Source organism: Aulonocara sp. 'chitande type north' Nkhata Bay, linkage group LG16 (assembly GCF_057382095.1).
Source record: "Aulonocara sp. 'chitande type north' Nkhata Bay isolate Kocher_YH1m ecotype deep benthic linkage group LG16, A_spYH_male_GT1.1, whole genome shotgun sequence".
NCBI lineage: Eukaryota > Metazoa > Chordata > Actinopteri > Cichliformes > Cichlidae > Aulonocara > Aulonocara sp. 'chitande type north' Nkhata Bay.
Window position 1 is genome coordinate 37,126,631 of NC_141359.1, and position 19,706 is coordinate 37,146,336.

Genomic DNA, 19,706 nt, shown 5'->3' on the forward strand with positions numbered 1-19,706 from the left:
CTCAGAAACATCGCTAATTTCAATTTTGCCACTACAGAACAACAGAGAACAAAAGAGAGCTGCAGTCTTGGGGCAGCAGTAATTAGTTTCTGTGGTAAAGAGAGACCTCAGCAGGCAGTAACAGGGAGTGCAACAGTGTGGTTGAGGCAGCCATGGCAGTCGCATTGAACTAGAAGAATTATTATACTTACCTGGTGTGCCAAACTGGATACAATTCTCCAGAGTGCGTACAAAGTCAGCATCGCTCAGTTTAATAACATGCAGGTTATTGGCCTTCTCCATATTTTTCACCCACTTGTTGGCCTGGCCTTGAGGATCGATCATCAATGGCCACCGCCTGGCATTACTACACACACACACACACACACACACACACACACACACACACACACACACACACACACACACACAGCAGTGTGTGATCAAATGAGGCCACCTTGTCAGTGAGAAAGATCTTTTTAACTGTGAGACATACGGGGTTGGGGGGAATGCTGAAGAACAACAACTGCGATGCAGAGAGCAGCTGAGAGGTGAAAACGCAGTTAGACAGCTCACAGCTGGATAGAACCCCAGTGGCAATAGTACTGTGACTACAGCACAATTTTGTTCTTCGTTTACACCAGGGGTCGGCAACCCTGGGCATGCATGCCACAGCTGGCACACAAGGGGTTAACTGATGGCACCACCATAGCTGGACTGGCCATGCGCGGTATGCCCAATAGTGATTTTTCGTTTTTATGTTGTTGTTTTTTTACGGTATAAACAATGAAAGATGGTGGATTGGCCAGATGCTGGCAGATGTGTAAAAATAACTCAGTTGTTTGGTGGTGGCAATGGAGGAGCTTCCAATGAGGCCAGCAGGTGGATGAGGGAAAGGGGAGGCAGGAGGAGGAGAGACCCGAGGCGGCCACCGGTCTGACTGTCAATGAACTGAACTTCAGGTAAGAAGTTATGACCTGCAGTCTATCTGGGTCAGATATAAACCAAATAGTAGTTTATTTTCGTTGTGCTGACTTTTTACAGTCAGTTACAATAACTCGTACTGCGTACTAGCTAGCATGACGGAGTTTCTATACAGCTGGGTGGGTGCTTTGATGTTGCTGATAGTAAACTTTATTTTATTCATAAGATTACTTAGTAGAGTTGCCAACCATCCCGTAAAAAACTGAATCGTCTCGCATTCAGAGAAAATATTACGCGTTTCGCATTGAGCTGAAAAGGAACACAGTTTGTCCCGGACTTCAGCTAGAATGGAAAAGACACAAAGCTGGAGTTATTCTGTCGTTATGCTGTCAGCTGCCTCTTCTTCTCTCATTCTCTCCCACTCCCTCTCTTTTTGCTATTTCAATGATCAGCTGATCGGCTTTTCTCTCTTGTTTGTTTATCGCCCACTTTGCACCAGAAAGAGGAAACCAGCGGATGTCGCGTTAAACAACAGCAGCACGTTTAAGCTTGATCAGCTGTTGTTAGAATTTATTTAATATTAATTTCTAGTATCAGCTGATGTTTGCTGGAGCCACAGCTGTAAAGCTGCTGGTCATGATGTCAGTTTGGTTATCTGGTGAGAGGGAAACATGAAGATGAAACCAGGAGATGTCCTTACTGAATCATCAGAGCTGAACTGGTGATGGAGAAACAGGTTTACCTTTTAGGTGACATGAATGAGTTGATGGGAAGTCATGAACTGTTTCTGAGAGACAACTAACACCAGGATCCTTTTCTATGTAGCTGACAGCTGGTAACGGTGCAGGGGCGGGTCTAGCAAAGTTTTGTCAGGGGGCCAGGCAGGGCATTAACAGGGAAAGGGGGGCACAAAGAAATACTTTTCTTTCTTATTCTCATTTAAAATGTCTCGCTTTTAATAAACAATTATCTGAATCTTACAACTAAAGTTTTTATCTGATGTAAAATGTATAGAAATCATACATAAACCAACAAGACAGTGTATATCACTGTCACAACAATGTTCATTTTTATTCAAAGGCTTTATGGCTTTAATACCTGGTGGGCCGGTCCCTAGTCAAAATGCCCGGGCCGGTTTTTTGTCCCAGTCCAGCCCTGGGCACGACAGTGACTTAATCTGAGAAGGTGCATTAAAAAAATAAATGGCCGGGCCCGCGGTGCACATCGCAAATTAGCTCGCATAGACACATTAGTTGTGCCGCTTCTTAATGACGGTATCTTAGCTAACACCCCCAACTACCAGATTCAACTTGTAATTGGCTAAATTCCGACACTTCAAATGCTTCAGGAGCTGTCCACTCAGTGCAGCATCAGCCCCACGGAAATACACGGATATATCCGTAGACTTGAGATAGAATTCACTATGTGTTTTCAGGACTTTCAGGTGTATGGACCAATGTTTTCTTTTCTGATCAAACCAGAAAGGTTTAATGAGCAGCTGGGTTTGTCTCGCATTAACTGGCTGGACACAGAGGACATCGAAATGCAGCTGATTGAACTGAAAAGCTTGACTATGTGGGGGTCAAAGTTTGCAGAACTACGAAGGCAGCTGGAATCCATAGCTGTGTGTGTTCATGGAGCTTGCATTTTCAGCTGCTGGACATCACTACCTGTCAAGTTTAACTGTCTTCAGAATATTGCAGAGGCATCATTGACAATATTTGGCTCTACATATCTGTGTGAGCAGATTTTCTCTCAGGTAGCCGTCTGAACGCTGGACACTCGGAGACCTGTGTCTCTGAGTGGGAGACCAGAGATCAGATTAACATGTGTATCCCTGTATTAACAAACATGCCATATCGCTCAGTTTATTTTTCTTATCATTGTTGTGAGGAGGCCATAAATAGCATTTGCATTTTCTGTTGTACAGTTCATTTGCTGTTATGGATCAAAAGTGTCTTTTTTTGTTTCAAAATAGCTGATAACTATTCGCTGATAGCTGCCAACATCTGGGAATAAATATAATTCTATAAAGTTGTTCTATATAGTGTGTAACTGTTAATATAGAGCATTATTACATTTATTGCTAATGCAATTATATGGCACATTGACTAGCACACATCATCAGAAAGGTTGCCTACCCCTGGTTTACACAAACAGTGTTATTTTTTTACCATTCATTTTAGACAAACTGACCTATTTTATCCTGGTTCTTTGTTAATCCACATGTACAGTGACCTCAAACACAGCATCTAAACACATTCCTGCAGAGTAATAAAATACCCTTGTCTCTATTACAGCAACAATCCAAAGGTGCAGTGCACCTCTAAAGTGCTTTGGTGAAAAGTCTATTTCAAGTTCTCTTTTCTCCTTCTATTTTTGCCTTTGAGAGATTCTCAAAATCCTGTCTTTCTCCTTTCAATTTAATTCAGTTTTCTGTAAAGAATTCACATACAAGATCATTTAAGTCAAGTCCATTTAAGTCACAGTGAATACAATGTTAAACATTACGGTAATATTTGGGCCTTTGAAAGTTGGACTTCAGTACTTACGAGATTATGATTGCGTTATCTATGGAGAAGCTGTCCGATGGCAAGCCAGCGATGGTCCACGTGCGAATTTTTACTGCATCACCCAGCGATTTCATTAGAGACATGTTGTGGGAGCATGGGATCTCTCTGCTCTTACAAAGATTCATCCACTCCTGTGTCTGATCCTGGAAAGCAGCAGATTACTAGTAACGACTTTCTTCATTTTCCTAGATGCAGACAAACACACTAACCTGCTACCAAATACATCACCTGCCCATTTTACCTGAAGACACTGGTGTACCCAGTGTTCTTTTTAAATTTCTGATAGCTTAGTTTAGCTAGTGTGTTAGCACTGCTGAAATTCATCTTTTGGGTTAAAATGCTAATTTGCATTTCACTTTCAATAGCAAACAATAAAAATACTGGTGACTGCCAGTGCTACCCTTCAGTCTCCAGGCAGATACACCTATAGTATCAATTTCAAAATCCTACATCGTCTTGTTCTTAAGTTATCACATTCACAGGCTTTTCAGAAAACTTACTCTACCCAGAGAAGTGGAAATCACTGAGATTTGAACTCATCTGAGATTTTTAGTAGATGCACTTATGGTACAAAGTTTCTGTTTTATTTATATAGCACCAAATCACAACAAAAGTGGCCTCAAGGCACTTTACATTCTGAGGTATAGACCCTACAATAATACAGAGTGTTCACCGCGTTTTCAAGTTATCACATTCATAAGATTTTCAGAAAACTTGAAACATTTTCGTTCACAAATGTAGGTGTTCTCGCCACCTTCCAGCTACAGTGACAACAACATCAGCTTTTTATGGCAGAGCCATAAAAAAAGTCATTAAGCTATTTTCAATACAATCTATGGTCTGTACCTGTCTGTAGCTTGACGTGAATGCTCCCAGGTAAGCTACTATGCCTGCTGAGATGAGGATGTCCCCAATCAGGTTATTGTAGAGGTTTCCAAGTTGTAAGGCCATTTCACTCCAGCGAGTCTTCTCCCCACCCAAACCTCCAATGAGCTGCTCTGCTCGCTCCAGCTTCTTACTGCAAAGATCGACCTGGAAGATATCATTACAAAAGGAAACTGAACAACAGTTCAAAAACAGTGTACTTGATTCCTGTCTGTGTCATATTCTTTTCTTTGTTGTTTTTTTGGTGTTGATGAATAACTGCATACATTTGTTTACATTCAGTGGAGAAACTGCTGACTGTTATAACATTAACATTAACATTTACAGAACACGTAATAGATATGATCATTTCCAGTGATCAGATCTGTTTAAAATTTCAAATATGGCAATTATTAAAATCAATTGGATTCTCCATCAGAGATAGCAAACCTGACTCTCTAGGTCAGCTTTCTTGTTTTTATTGGCATCCAAAGTCTTCTGAAGCTTTGCAAGTTTATCTTGGACTTCTTTTAGAGCAGCCTGCTTTTTCCTCAAGCCCTCCATGGCCACCTTTAGCTTCCCTTCAGCCTGTGCCAGCTTCTCTTTCTTTGGAGCCACCACCTTAGCAACTCTGAAAAACATATAATCTTATCTTCATAAATCTAAATGTGCAATACATAAGAGTAATTTACTAGATATGTGTGAAGTACAGGTGAAACAAACCATTACTCATCTACACTGCATAAATATAAATTAACAGATATCAAAGTTCTGCAACTTCTTGACTGCTTTCAGAACATAAAAGATGAAATACTTCATACTACGTGGCAGCATGAAAATATGAATGAAATAATATCTCATCTTATTGTTTTTAAATTAAGGCTTTTACTGTGTATGGAAAGTGTCACCCGATGCCATCCTTATAATGAAACTGGATACTGTTGTTGAGAAATATTAAGAACTTCACTGCAGACAGGAAAATTTAATTTTATGACAAACTTTGCATCAATAAATAAAAGTAGCATTTAAAAATGTCACAACAATAATGATGCTAACATTTCCTTTTCAATGAGTCATATCTTGGAATTGGCCTTGCAGATGAATCACTTGGGACCTGGCATATTCATGGTATACAGCCAGAAACTTTGAAGCTAACTAAGCCTCATGTTAATCACTAAGACGGATGAAAAGCTTTCCCAGGCTTGGTGCATATACATTAGTTTTCAGAACTAAGAACAGAAGATGAGAATATTACTTACTTGTCATACTTGTCCATGGCACAAACCCACTTACACATACCCTCAGCTGCAGTGGATGCAGTTCTAATCTTTTCTGGCACAAAGTCTGGGTTGGTAATGTACTTGGTGCGGATGATGGCCATAAGATTTGGAGGAATGTTATCTTTGTCATACTCATGGAGGCTCTGGAGAAACCTTAGGTCTCCCAGAAGCTTTTTGGCTGGGCCCCAAAAGTCTTCCACTTTTTTACCAGAGCCTGAGGGGTCCGGCACACGATCTGGTTTGATGCCTTTAAGAATGCAAATTGCCTCCATAACCAGCTTGACTGCTGTGGGTGGGCTTTTCATGGACTTCACCACTGTGATATCCTGTTGCCAGAATCATTAATCACTATTTGCTGTACACTACATTTAGCCTTTGAGCCATATTAAAATATTCAGCTTTTACCTGAGGGGTCAGAGTATTCAACGCAGCCAGGGCCGACTCCAGGATGGGCATAGCTTCAGCCAGGTCAGCATCACATTCATCCTTGATAGCTTTGGCAGCCATGGCTTGTTCGTTGGCCACTGCTTCATCTATTTTCACCACCTTCTCTGTCTCAGCCACCTCCACAGATTCATGTTCAATCACCACCATCATCTCATCAACCTCTTTGCTAGCTACAAGCAGCTGTGGCTGTAGAGCCTCTAGCTCAACTTGCATGGTAGCCACTTGTTCTGCAGCTGATTCCAGCTTTTCCAGACCGACCTCATAGCGACTTTTCATCTTCATCACCTCACTGAGCAAAGGACAGAGGGATTAAAGGGAAACGCTTACACCTGCAAACTAGATTTTTGTGCCGCTTGATTCACATCAACTGATGAAGTCAATTTAAACTAAAACCTAAAAGCAGCACTTGAATGAAAAACGTTACAAAGGAATAGAGATACATAAAATATATCTTGATCTTACGCTCTTCTTGTCTTCAGCAAAGCTTTGAAGGTGGAAATGAGCTCCAGATATGAGGTTGGAGTGACATAATTGTGACGCTGCAACTCAGTCAAAAAGCGGTGAGACAAATTAACGGTTGAGGTGTGGAAGCTCTTGCACATAGTGATGCAGCCTTCTCGGGCCTCTTCCGTCATCTCAACATCCTCCAGGAAGCGGCAGGCCACTGCCTGCAGGGCATCTTCAGGCCAAGTCTAACAAGGAAGGAAATAGGTTGTTTTCCTGTTTTTAACAGGTGTGCTTCCAGACATTTCTATTTACCCTCTGCTATGTGGTACTGGTAATGTTATCAGTTACTAATGAAGCATGGAGCATGAAATACACTACATGCTCTGTGTTTACTGGTCAACTATTAGTGCAAACCTCTGATGGGACAAAAAGCACAGCAAAACATGTATGTAACATACATACACTCACCTGAAACCAGTCAATAGTACAGCAGTTAATGAGTGCGGGGAAACGTCTCAAACGGTCCCTGAAAGCATCTCCAATGGGACTCATGGCCAGCACCACATGCAGCTGTGTGCGACAGCGCTCTAAGAACATGTTGAAAAGCGACAAGGGACTGCCATCTGTTTGTTTTTCTCTATCACGCTGCCTGTCCAGCACACGCATTCGCTCACAAATTTCCTGCTTCTCATCCACCGCAAACAGGTTAGGCACCTGGAAATAAGAAAATATTTACAATTTCGCACCTTTTATCCATGTGTCACCATCTGTTCACCTGAATGAAGTAGTCAGTCTCTCTCTTCCATCCACTTTACCTCACCAGTGTTGAGCAAGTTGCCAATGTCCTCCAAGAATGACTCCATTTTGATCTGAGCGTCTGTAAACAGGAAAACTCCATGAGCCTCTCCTTCCGTAGCCTTCCTCAGGATTTGTTTCAGGTCATCGTGCCATTCAGTGGTTCCATAGGTCTTGGATATTTCCACCTGGAAAAGCTCTGCCTCTGCCATGTAGGCAGCCAGACGGGTGAGAGACTGACGCCCACTCCCACCAACCCCTACCAGCAGGGCATGGCCACTGGGTTGCTTGAGGATGCGGGAAATCCGGCACACATGCTCGATGGCAAAACGGAAGAGCACCAGATTCATTGGTGCTTTGCTGGTGTTGTTGAACTCCTCCAAGTGTGATTCCACAACCTGTCGTAGCCGATCTAAGTCATGAACTTCGCGGTAGCTGCGGTCCTCACCTTTGGGGTCATGGAAGTCACAAAACATGAGGCTGCGCAGGTCATCTTCAGTCACCTTTCCATCTTGGTCCTGGTCCAGATGCTGGAAAAGCTGATGGAAGTTCTCCTTCATGTGAGTCTGACACACAACCTGTAGATGACTTACAAGCCAGGATCGATCGGTGTCGTGGACCAGTCGATCGTAGTACACCCTCAGGACCTGTGGATTAACAAGAAAAGGAAAGAAACAGACATGTGCAGAGACAGATATGGACAGATCTCAACACCAAATCTTGTTGGCTTGACTGAAGCTATTATATAATGGATTTCCACTTTCCACAGCAATACGTTAGGTTACTTTAGTAATGCTGCTTTCATGTACCTCATACTGTTTGTAATGTACGACATTACCTCATGGACCCAGAGCCGTTTGATGACAGACTGTTCCTCTGCAGTCTCTGGCCGTGACAGGCAGATGCCCTGGATAACCCGGGAGACATCACGTAAATTGAACAAGTAATGGGACTTTGTGGGGGTTGGTAGCAGGTTCTTGGTGGCCTCTTGGTAAACTGACAAAGTGCTATGGACGATCTGAGAGGTCAGAGTAGCAAATGCCTTGGGGAATAAAAAGCTGCAAATCAAATGAATTCATTGGTGAGATCCTGTTCCTGGAGTTTAGTCAGAAAAATTAATCTGTAATTGTTGTTTTAACTAAACACTGAACTCATAAATATATGGTATTATCAAGAATCTATCTTCAAACAAATATAACTGTTTTCAAAATGCAAAAACATCTTTAAAACATATATATTTTTAAAATGCAGCTGCCATATGTGCCTGGATGAGTGCTAGTGGAGATCTGAAATCTGTCCAAAAGATCTGATTGCTTTTGGTCTTATAGTCTCTGAAGTAAACAATGTGGCAGAGCAAAAAGGGGGGAGCAAAAGTACCACCTTTAATCCTCAAATGACTGACACAGACACTGATGTACAGAATAATTGGATCCTAGCTGGTATTTACTATATTTTGCTCAAAAAGATCTTCTGCAGTATTGAGTAACTGATTATCCTGTATATGCAAGGCATGGTTATTTACACAGGTACATTTGGTAAATTTGAATAAAATTACTGTCTCAACATCCTAATTGTTAGTGTTACCATATGGTAAAATGCCAATTTGTGATCCTGGAGAAGATTGTATACATGGTCTTCTCATCAAAGTCATTAATGGTGATCATGTTGAAGTGACGCAGGAACCGAGGAGTGACAGGGTTACGCCCCCCACCTAAAAAAAAGCAGACAACAAAAATACAAACTGGAATTACTAACTCACAGTTTGAAGCCTGATAAAGCAAGTATTTTACATCCTTGTCTGTAAAATACTTACACAGTATAGTATATGTAGTAAAAATTTAAGGAATTTGTTCAAAGGTTTTGAGCGCATTTTGTTGCAAAATGCAACTTATTAATATATTGACATTTTATCAATATAATGAAGGGCATGATTCCAGTGAGAAACATACTGGCTTCCCTTTGAGACAGTTTTTACGGTTGAGTACAGAAGATCAATAGAAGCCACGATCACATGGTGTTACTGCGATCACCTGAAGCTCAGCAAAACCAGTGTGGTTTTGGCAGACTACCAAGCAGCTTCCAGAGGAACAAGAGGCCTGCTGTCATAGTTTAATGCAGGGAAACAAAGTGTAGAAGGTGGGCACCTAGCAGTCAAATCAATGAAAAACTCAACTGAGGCCACAGTACCTCTCCTCTCTCCTTTACCTGAGATTGACAATCCCTCCAACCTTCTTCGATTGGGACAAACAATGGCAAGAAAAAATCTAAACTTAACATAAAAATTATACATTAATAAAATCTATTGGTTTAATTAAACATGTGAAAATTTTTTGTTTTTATTTGAATTCTTGAGATGAGTCATCTTGACCAGCTATCACCGTGGCAGCTGGTAAACACTTGGGACAGCATTTAGTTTCTGTGGCTGCCAGATACGCAGACCTCAGAAAAACTAAAAAACTGTCAGCTCACGCATCACCAAAACTGTGGCCACCTGAGAGTGGCTCCCATCCCCTTCCTTTTGCAGCTGTCACTGCCAGCTGCTTCAGTGGAGGAGGCTGCCTTCATGTTTACACTGGTTGTTGTATTGGAGACAGATGTGGTAAGCATTTTTTCCATTTGTAAAAACCTTAAGGCAATGAGAAGCTCACAAAACGGCAGGAAATGGTTTGTGACACTGACTCAACAGTCGCTCGAGCAACAGAAAAACAAGAATACTCACTCTACAAACATTTTAATCAAGCACTGACATTTCTGTCATTGGCTGACGGCATTTCTAATTAACCTTTAAGTATCAGTGCGGCTACTTACCAGGTGGTCCCATCGCACATATGATCAGGATATCCGTCAGATTAATCATGGCGCAGTCCTTCAAGTCATACCAGTTCCAGTGATCAAGCCACTGGCGAAGCAGCTCCACAGGAGGTTGTGCACCATAAACCTCTCTCGCTGGCATGTTTACATCATCCACAAATACCACCTAATAGAATGTAACATTAGTATTCTTAAACTTAAACTGCATATACTAGAGAAAAACAAATTATCTGGTGTATTTAAAACTGTACGCTGCCACACTGTTTAATGCTCAATAGATCGAGTGCACACCAGCAAAGAAACAAGATGTTCAAAAATAATAAAATGTAGGTGATAAAGAGGCGCTACCATTTTTTTCCCCACTGGAGGGCCAAACACTCCTTTGCGCCGCTTATCTAGCTTGGAAATAATAATGTTTTGTGTCTGGGCAGCTGTAGTCTGGGCTGAGAAGTTGATAAACAATGGGGTGTACACATCCTTCTGTATCTTATTCAACAGGAAGTCCTAGGCAAGAGATTTGAAATATGAACACAAGTTATCATCAGATCTCAAGGTATGGGAGCATACGGTAAACAGTATATTACATTTCTTTCTTTGTTCATTATTTATTATTTGTTTATTTACCAGGAGTAATGCATCTTAATGGACATCAGTGTATCAAAAATATAAACTGTAAACATGGCAGATTACAGCAAACCTGCTAGTTTACATCTGTAGTTTCAGGGCAGGTCACATAATACTTTGTAATAAAAAAGATACACAGATATAAAGCAAGAACAAACACTAATAACACATCACACAGAAATGTGTTACTGATCAGAGATCTGGTGTTCCGTTAGTAGAAAGGGTGATGGTCACACCAACGTATTCCAGCTATTCAGTTTATTTACTTTTAGTGTAACTTATATATAAAATAAATCACCTTCCTCTCCTTTCCTGCTGATCTTCTCTATGTTATAACCAGGTATATATCACAGCCTTAACTGAAACCTTCTGTTAACCTAAAAAGTCGATATCAGAGGCACTAAGTAAAAGTTCCTCTGGATATTTACATCAAATTGGCTTAATATTTTTGACCTCGACAACAAGGTATCACACTCCAAGACATGAGACAAACAGAAATCTTGCTCTTGCACTCAGTGGAGGGTTTATACTCATAAAGGCTTTCTTTCTGGTTTATTCAAATCCTACAAGTGATTTATAAAGAACTAGGTATGTCAGTAGTAGTAATACTTCTAGAAAATTAATAACCTTGTTGATTGCCGCACACAGAAAAAACAAACAAACAAACAAACAAAAAACACTGTGCTCATTTTCACCCCATTTTAAATTAACACACCAAAAGTACCTGTTACAAATACACCTTAAAAGGATCATTTTCAATTTTATCTGGACAAATGATTATGATAAGCTTTTTAATCTAATTAAAATTAAAAGTGGCTGTCAGTATGTATTTCATTAGAAAAAATTCTCAGTTAATCCCTGAAAATGACTCCAAAATAAATTGTGAAAAGAGGTGTCTCCCTGAGGAGAAGCTCTAAAGTAATGGTGCACAGGCTAAAACGGTAAAATCAGTGACTTTTTCAAACTGCATGAGTTTACAGAAAGGACATTTTACTAAAAGCTCAAAATAACGGGCACCCACTGAACAAATCTCCTTCTGTGTTTATATGAACAGGGAACATAGCATACATAGAGAGCTGATGCATTTTATTAGGATTTTATCTTTAGGTTCAGAGCACATCCTTAGCTTGCTTTCTGCATAAGCATATATTAAGCGGTCATATGGAGGTTGTCAAACTATTTGAATAATGAGCTGCTTAATCAAAGGGAGCGTGTGATGTGAATGATCACAAGATGCAGACAAAGTGCATCACCCTCTTCCCTAAATTATAAACCAGCAGCACCACTCGTCTGAGTCTCACCCCAGATTAGTGTGGTGCAGGTGAATTTGCTTTAAGTAGTCGGTCGAGGATACAAGTGCGGGCACGGTGCCATACATATTCACATAGTCTGAGCGTTTATCACTTGTGCCAGATTTGGGATTCTGCCACGGTCTGCTGGTTATGACATGGGACAGAGCCACTTCAGCAGGCAGGCAGACAGACAGACAGTGGAGTACAAGGCAGACTCCCCAGTGAGATGATCTCCACTCACCCCAGAGTCTGAAGTTTGAACTTGCTAATGGATGAACTAATGAAGCAAAGGAACGGAGGACGGATTAGTCCTTGATATAAATAGTCAAAGCACTGCTGAGAGATACTCTGTATTCTTCCAAGGTGGTCATTTCACACCTGGCTTCTGTAGCTGCCTCCAAATGATTGGTGTGCTCGCAGCACTTACTCTAGCCTGGGACTGCAAGTCCTACACATAAGTTTAATCATCTGAGTCAGTGATGCTATCAGTGGCACAGGCAATGTTTGTCTGTATCTGATAACAATTTATGTAAATAAAAAACAGCTTTAAAGTGGACAAGATAATAATAGCAGAACAGGGCAATGTCCCAGTTTTGTCTCAAAGTGAAAAATGTCCTAACAGACCACATCAGAGTGAGCTGATTTTCAGTGAATTTAATCAAAATTTGAATAATCTTTACCTTTTTACAATGCAATTTTTAAAAGTTACAGGCCATCAAAATACATACATATTGCCATTTTGCCAAAGCAATATGTATTACTCGTAGATGACTTATTTAACTGTTTGTACTATGTAAGATGTGGTTCTGACTGGATATTATCATCATTGTTTGTGGACATGTGACCTACTGCATCACTAAGTTAATGTCTTCTGAGCATTCATAGCTTCTTAAGTACAGGAAATAGAAAAATGCAACATTAGAGTTCTGAAAGAAATATTTAAGCTATGTAAAAAAATGCAACCAAATTAATTTTATTTACACTCCAAATGTCACAACTAACCACCTTCAATTGCAAATTAAATAGCTTTTCACAGAACTGTAGTAAAGTAGGAAACACTATTATTGCAATCCTGGATCTTTGATTGGTTTTCTGATCATTCACAAAAGAAAACTAGACAATTTTAAATCAGCTGCCCTAAAGTATATCAGGAAAGACTACTGGACCATCAGGTTGCCAGCTGTCTGTATCAGTGTTTGCAATAAAGTATAATCAAGGCATTCATTTTAAAAATTAGAGTTCAGGATGACATGTAAGAGCAAGGACATGTATGTATTTGCAGGTGAGGAGAAGAACTTGAACAGAGCCAGGTCTTAGTGTGGGTAAGAGACTGGCAGCTACAGTAAGTTCTGAATATACTGTCCAAGGGCTTTGTTAGGCAAACAGTACACTGTTGCAGTAGTCTAGGAGGGAGGTGATGAAGATATGAGTGTGGGTTTCAGTCTGAGAATGAAGGCCATTGTCTGGAGAAGTTCTTTGGGTGGTAAAGGGCAGATTTAAAGATGGATTTGACATGTGATGGGAACAAGAGAGCAGAGTCCAGGTTGACACCCAGTTCGCAGACTTCTAGAAATGTGTGTGAAATGGAACATCCACCCACATTAAGATGAAGATGAGCCACTTTTGCGGGCAAAGTTTTGAAAGCCACAACCAATAGTTCATTTTTATTGTACTTTATTTTGAAAAAGCTGGTTGAAATTCTGATGTCATTCAACCAACCGACAAAACCAGAGGAGGGAGCTAATTGGACAACTTGTAGTTGAGATACAATAGAGCATCAGTGGAAGGTCGCCATATGGTGACACAGTTGTTTTTGTTGTTGTTTGTTTTTTAGAGAAAGAGGCAAAAAGCAGCTGTTACCATATGAGTTCTACAGAGTTGCTGATCACGTCAACCATGATGGGAGACAGGGTAGGTAGGCACGACTTAACAAAGGTTGTATTAAATGACAGCTATTATAATAATGTGGACTATTAACATCTTAGATCAATTTCACATTCAAAAGTGGTTTTATTCTAAATGTAACTACAAATTAGGCACTAAGTAATGATTACATCCTTCTATTACAGCAATGTAAAAAGACTGTTCTTGTCTGACATCATTTGAACTAACAGCTTTGAGCTTCATAGAGTTTGCTATACTGTGTATATTACCTCAAATCAGTTTGCGTTAACACAAAATACTGTAGTGCTTTCGAAAGGTTCGATCTGTAAAGTAGATGTATTGCATGACTCACTGTAATGTAGACACTCTTGCCAGTGCCAGTGGGACCGATGAAAATAGTGGGTTTCTGGTGAGTGACGAGTAGCTCCATCAGTGCCATGTAGCGTACTGTGTTCTCAGTGGGAACAATGATCTCATTGAACTGCATGTCTTTGCCTATGGGGGGAGCAGCCTTTAACTTATCTGTCCAAAGCTCCCACCTGCCCGGGCCCTGACATGGAAATAATGAAAAGACGAAACTTTCATTTACGATATAAAGCTCAGTGAGTGCTGGACACATACAGTACCAGACTACTAATCACAGATAATACTATTTGATGAAATGGCCACCGGGCTTGTCAACAGTTAAACTGCTGCTTAAAGCAGGAAGGAATTGCTCTCCTCAGATCACAAGCACGAGGAATAAGAGGGTACAAGGATCACAACCTGTGTGTGTGTGTGTGTGTGTGTGTGTGTGTGTGTGTGTGTGTGTGTGTGTGTGTGTTTGTTTCATCATCTGGTATGTTATCTCTCATGTACATATGTCCTTTTCAAAGCAGATATTAAGAATATCTCAAATGTCCGTGTTGAAAAGGGAACTAACCTTTTTCTAAGAAAACAATCCTTGAATGAAAAATAAAAAATTACTAAAATTTACAGCACATTAAAGCCAGATGGCGGGATGTGAAAGAGACTGCAGTATGCAACCATAAAGGTCACAGACAGACAATAAATTACTGTCCCTTTTCCCCAACAATCTCAGGGGAGGAAAGATTTATTGGTATGTCACTCCATCTAGATAACAAAACTCAGAGTTAAGTTCTTTTTTGTACATATTGTGATTATGGCAAAAACAAAACCACTGCTATCTTCAGTTTTCTTGTTTTTATTCTATTTTATTCAGGGTTAGGATTTATTCTAATCCTAAAACACTTGAAATTTATATACCAGCATCTTATAAATATCATGCACAAAAGTATCTTACCTCTTGCACTCTTACCTCTTTAACGAAGCAGTACTCGTAGAGGGTTCCCTTAGTGGGTAAGGGGAGTGTCAGCTGATTCGGTGGAGCCTCCACAGTGACCAGAATGCCATGGCGGGCTGCTGTCTCCTTACTTAAGGGGCCATTCATCACCTCTCTTACCAGAGCATCAAACTTTACTCGGCCCAAATCGTCACAGCTAGCACCCACTGACCAGATCAGGCAGAACGTAAACATGCCCTTTGTAAAAGAAAAGGAACATCATTACTGGTTTTGACTGCTCAAGCATATCAGTATGTGTAGGGTAATTGCCAATAAACCAAGTCCTGGTTTCCAAAAGAAATGCTTCCAGTTGCATTATCATTTGAAGACTGTTTATTTATCACAAACTGAAGATGTAACAATGAACTCCTTCCTAAATAAGCATGAAAGTTTAAAAAAAAAAAAAGGTTATCCAGAACTACCTGTGCACACGGTCAGAAAACCGTGAGACTCCTAACCGCTCTGTCCATGCTCCTCCCCTTCCCCCTCACACAGGGTTTCATGCTACTATTGCACTTACATACTTAAAGTAAGAGGTACCCCCTTTTAGATTCCAATCCCAAACATTACTTTATGTAAACACAACATATATTTTCATATTTATTAATCCTGAAAAGATGACTTATGTAATGAATCTATGAATTATAAAACAAATACGAACTCAAATGTAAATAAAATTCTAAAGCAGACATCTGGCGCCTACAGTATGGATATATGTTGTGGATATGATTGATGAAATCAATGGCGAAAGCTCAAAGTTCAAAAAATAATAATTACTCCTCTACTCAGGAAACTGGGGTTGTTTATGAGCTAATCACATCCCACTCACCACAAACAACATTAAAATACATTGAAAAGACAACTTTCCAAGACATTTAAAAATGTCATCTCACTACCTGAGGCCAGGAGAAGCCCAGGACCCCTCTGCAACAGCATCTGACGATGGGTCCAAGGATTTCATTCAAATACCATGGATATGCCTCCGCAGACTGTCACTGACCCACTACCAAACTGGTCAAACTGAACATGCCTTCTCCAGATCCTGCCTGTCACATGTGCTCATGATGAATCTGCTCTAATCTGTGAAAAGCACAGGATTCCAGTGGTGGACCTGCCACTTCTATGGCAAATGCCAATTGAGCTCCATGCAGTGAGCACAGGGCCCACTAGAGGATGTCAGGCTCTGAGGCCACCTTCATGAAGTGTGTTTTTGATGGTTGGTTAGGTGAAATTCACACCAATCGCCTGCTGGAGGACATGTTTTAGGGCCCGCCTGTCTCCTGGAATGTCCTGGTGAAAGACTTCTACACCGTAGTATATTTACCCAATGAGCAGTCTTAGACGACTAAATAGACTACATATTCTGGTGGGCGTGAGAAGGTAAACAGATACCACCAGTCTAGCATAAAAATAAAAATCCCATGGACATATAGGATCTGTTCTAAAACATTTTACTAAAGAGTCATAGGTTGTGTTTATTATACTAATTTAAAGCATTCAGGCACACCAGCCCAGCTCCAAGTACTGTCCAGGTTATTAAATGAGACAAAAAACAAAATCCAAAAAGAGAGGACCTTTGTTAGAACAAAAACCCAGCAGGGGATACTGTAGGAATTGGAAATGAAGCTTAGCAGCCTCATGATAGCTCCTGCTGTTAAAAAGCTGATTAATTCAACACTTTGATAATGACTAGCTGAGAAACATAGGAGCGAGGGTTGAAAGGCATTCATCAGTGCAGTATGCCACAGGGGGATAATAGCAGTGCTTTCAAAAGACATGATTCAGAGGCAAAAAATCAATTGGAACGGGGGGGGGGGATGAAAGGGCTCATCTGCTAAAATTTTTCCGTTTTTTGTCGGGGCAGACCCTATTAATGTAGTAAATTTAGAAAGACAAAAGGAATATTTTCTTTTCTGTGTTATATCTGTATTGTTAACACTGAGCTACAGATTACAGAAAATAAATGCTTCCACACTTTAATACTTTAAACTACAGTATTAATTTGTATTACTCAAGTATGATTTTAGAAACAAACTGGGGTTTTTTTGTATCAAAGTAACAGCAGTATTTTTTTTCTCATTTACGTTCATGTAAGCATTTCCTTACACTTCCAAGAGCAACATCCCAGACTTACAGCGTCAACACAAAACAGAACCTGACAGTGCCAATTTTTTATGAGACATATTCTCAATTTGTATTCTGTGCATATAACAGGACTCAGATTTGCAGTACACCGCATATTTTTTTATGTGATCAAATGAGAACGGACACAATGGGGAGTCTTGGATGTTGGTTCAGTAATTCTAAGCTCTTGCGAGTTTGACTTTTTCTGTTTGTACTGTATCATATCAACTAATTAGCCAAAATGCTGTATGCCGAATTATGCATATCAAAGAGGTACAGAGCTGCAATGACTGTAGGAAGTGAAAACTGTATATTGTGGACTGCTCTGTAAAGCCATCTTTTAGGGTTGGGCTAAAATGCTAAAAAGGTATAAAGACCTTTACTTATTTCATATGTTACTATGTTTTATATTACTTCAATAGAAAGTAGCAGCATTAGCAGCAGTAGTGTGGAAACAAACCTCCAGCCAGGAGCAAATATTTTTTTCATCCACATTCTTAATCTTTGCTTCATCCTGAAATTCATCCATCATACAGTCCATCAGATTCATGAGGGACTTCACTAGGTTGGTGTCAGACGTTGAAGACAGCTCCTAAAATCAAATTTGGAATAAGAATGATGTTTAAAAAAAAAAAGTCAACCAGCCTCAGAAAAAATTAATTTGTTAGTATAGAAGGCAACTATAAACATCTGAAAGTAACAGAAGCATAAAACTAAAATTACACAAAATTCATTTGCAAAAGAAATCATGCAAATGCCCCAGGCAGTTTCTGTTCAATTCCTGGCTGACTGGACCACTTGCTGCTCTAAAATCGAAGTACTGGCAACTTGAAAGTGTTTTTAAAAAAGCACCTTGGTGGCCTTTCGAATGAGCTGTAGGCAGGCTGGCAGTAGGCGGTCAAAGAGGGCAGTGATGAGGTCTTTGTGCGTAGCACTGACTGTAGGAGGCAGGGTACTGAGCCAGGACAGCATGAGAGGCCGCCAGCCAAGCATATGTGGCTCCATGTAGATCATACCACAGCGAGACACCTGCCACAATCATTTATATCACATTAGAAAATAAACATGTAAACAGTTATCCTTCATCACTCACAAGAATATTGTTCGTAAATAACATTAACTATAAACCGTCAGGCAGAATTATGATAGACTCCTTATCAGAAGACAAAGCTATACAATGCTGAAAGTAGATGTGATATAAAAATGGCAGTGGAGCAAAAAACATATACTGATAGTGCAAATTAATGCACAGTGCATTCATCACATCATTTGTAATTATTATCTAATGAAAGAGTTGCTGCCTTAAGACAGAAGTTCTCTGTAACATCCCATTAATAGCTTGGCAAAGAAGTACTAATAAAGCTAGAAGATATTATCAAAAACAGTAAATAAGTTAAGGTTTTAATAAACATACTCTTAAACAGAGAAATAAAAACTGAGGGATCAATAGTGCACAAAAGTGTTGGAAATGCACAAATTGGGAAGAGTTCACTGTGATCACAAAATGTTTGATGCCTCTTCATTCAGCGTAATGAAAGGAACAGATGCCAGGCTACAGAGAATCAAAAATAGAAGTCTGTTTAATAAAAAAAAGCAGAGGCAGAAGCTATTCTCTCAAGACATCTATGCATTTGAAGCACATCCTTTGTTTATGCCTCACAACAAATAACCAAAGAATATATACTGCAAGAAAACTACAGGTACACAAGGACTGCAGGTTATTTCAAATGGAAGAGAGAGGTGTGTCACCCCTGTGATCTCTTGTTTTGACGATTGACAGATTACGCACCCTATAGCACACATTTCCTTTAGCACCTTTGAAATTACACAGTGGAGGGTGGAAACGGTGAGGAGGAGGTTGGGGAGGATGCTATCTCAAGTGTTATGCCCTCCTGATAAATGTCACTGTGGCTTCGTAAAGAAATGTGGCTTATGTTAGCGCATGGCTGTCTAGAGTCTCCCAAAGCCAATAGCAGAGGTGGCCGTATAAATAACAACAGTGCAAACAGAAAAGTAGCATTCGAAGACTGAATACCTCTGCAAAGGCTCAAAATACCACAGCATGCATGAACTGAGAGCCTGAACCTCGTTTAGAGTGTGTTTGTCTATCTTGAAAATTACGTCTGAGAACCGTTTTTATTTGTATAAATGTATTCACCAGGACATGGAATGGGTGAATACATATATCTGTTCAGATTTTCAGTAATTCTGCAAACAGAGAAGATCAACCAGTCAAATAACCCCCACTGATGTTGTTAATATGACATTTCAAAATGGCAGAAAAAGGCAGAAAAGGGGGCTGAATTCCCAAGAATAAAAT

At 40.1% G+C, this 19,706-nt stretch overlaps 1 protein-coding gene across 4 annotated transcripts in view; it reads right to left on the bottom strand.

Moving 5' to 3' along the window:
* Nucleotides 1–19,706, bottom strand: part of dnah7 (dynein, axonemal, heavy chain 7) — a 77,667-nt gene that overhangs the window by 25,410 nt on the left and 32,551 nt on the right. For 3 of the 4 annotated variants that reach the window (XR_015125546.1, XM_086267988.1, XM_086267990.1), the window contains exons 33-49: nt 18,239–18,415; nt 17,847–17,978; nt 15,239–15,460; nt 14,273–14,470; nt 10,469–10,624; nt 10,118–10,286; nt 8,894–9,020; nt 8,148–8,367; nt 7,330–7,956; nt 6,983–7,228; nt 6,530–6,759; nt 6,026–6,356; nt 5,600–5,946; nt 4,791–4,971; nt 4,323–4,508; nt 3,456–3,619; nt 192–346 (exon numbers count right to left, since the gene is read on the bottom strand). Coding sequence is in view for 3 of the 4 variants with exons in the window: in XM_086267988.1 (XP_086124114.1) it covers nt 192–346; nt 3,456–3,619; nt 4,323–4,508; nt 4,791–4,971; nt 5,600–5,946; nt 6,026–6,356; nt 6,530–6,759; nt 6,983–7,228; nt 7,330–7,956; nt 8,148–8,367; nt 8,894–9,020; nt 10,118–10,286; nt 10,469–10,624; nt 14,273–14,470; nt 15,239–15,460; nt 17,847–17,978; nt 18,239–18,415 (3,868 nt within the window). In the remaining variant the exon portion in view is untranslated. The remainder of the gene's footprint in view (nt 1–191; nt 347–3,455; nt 3,620–4,322; nt 4,509–4,790; nt 4,972–5,599; nt 5,947–6,025; nt 6,357–6,529; nt 6,760–6,982; nt 7,229–7,329; nt 7,957–8,147; nt 8,368–8,893; nt 9,021–10,117; nt 10,287–10,468; nt 10,625–14,272; nt 14,471–15,238; nt 15,461–17,846; nt 17,979–18,238; nt 18,416–19,706) is intronic. The other variant, XM_086267989.1, reaches the window with a different exon arrangement.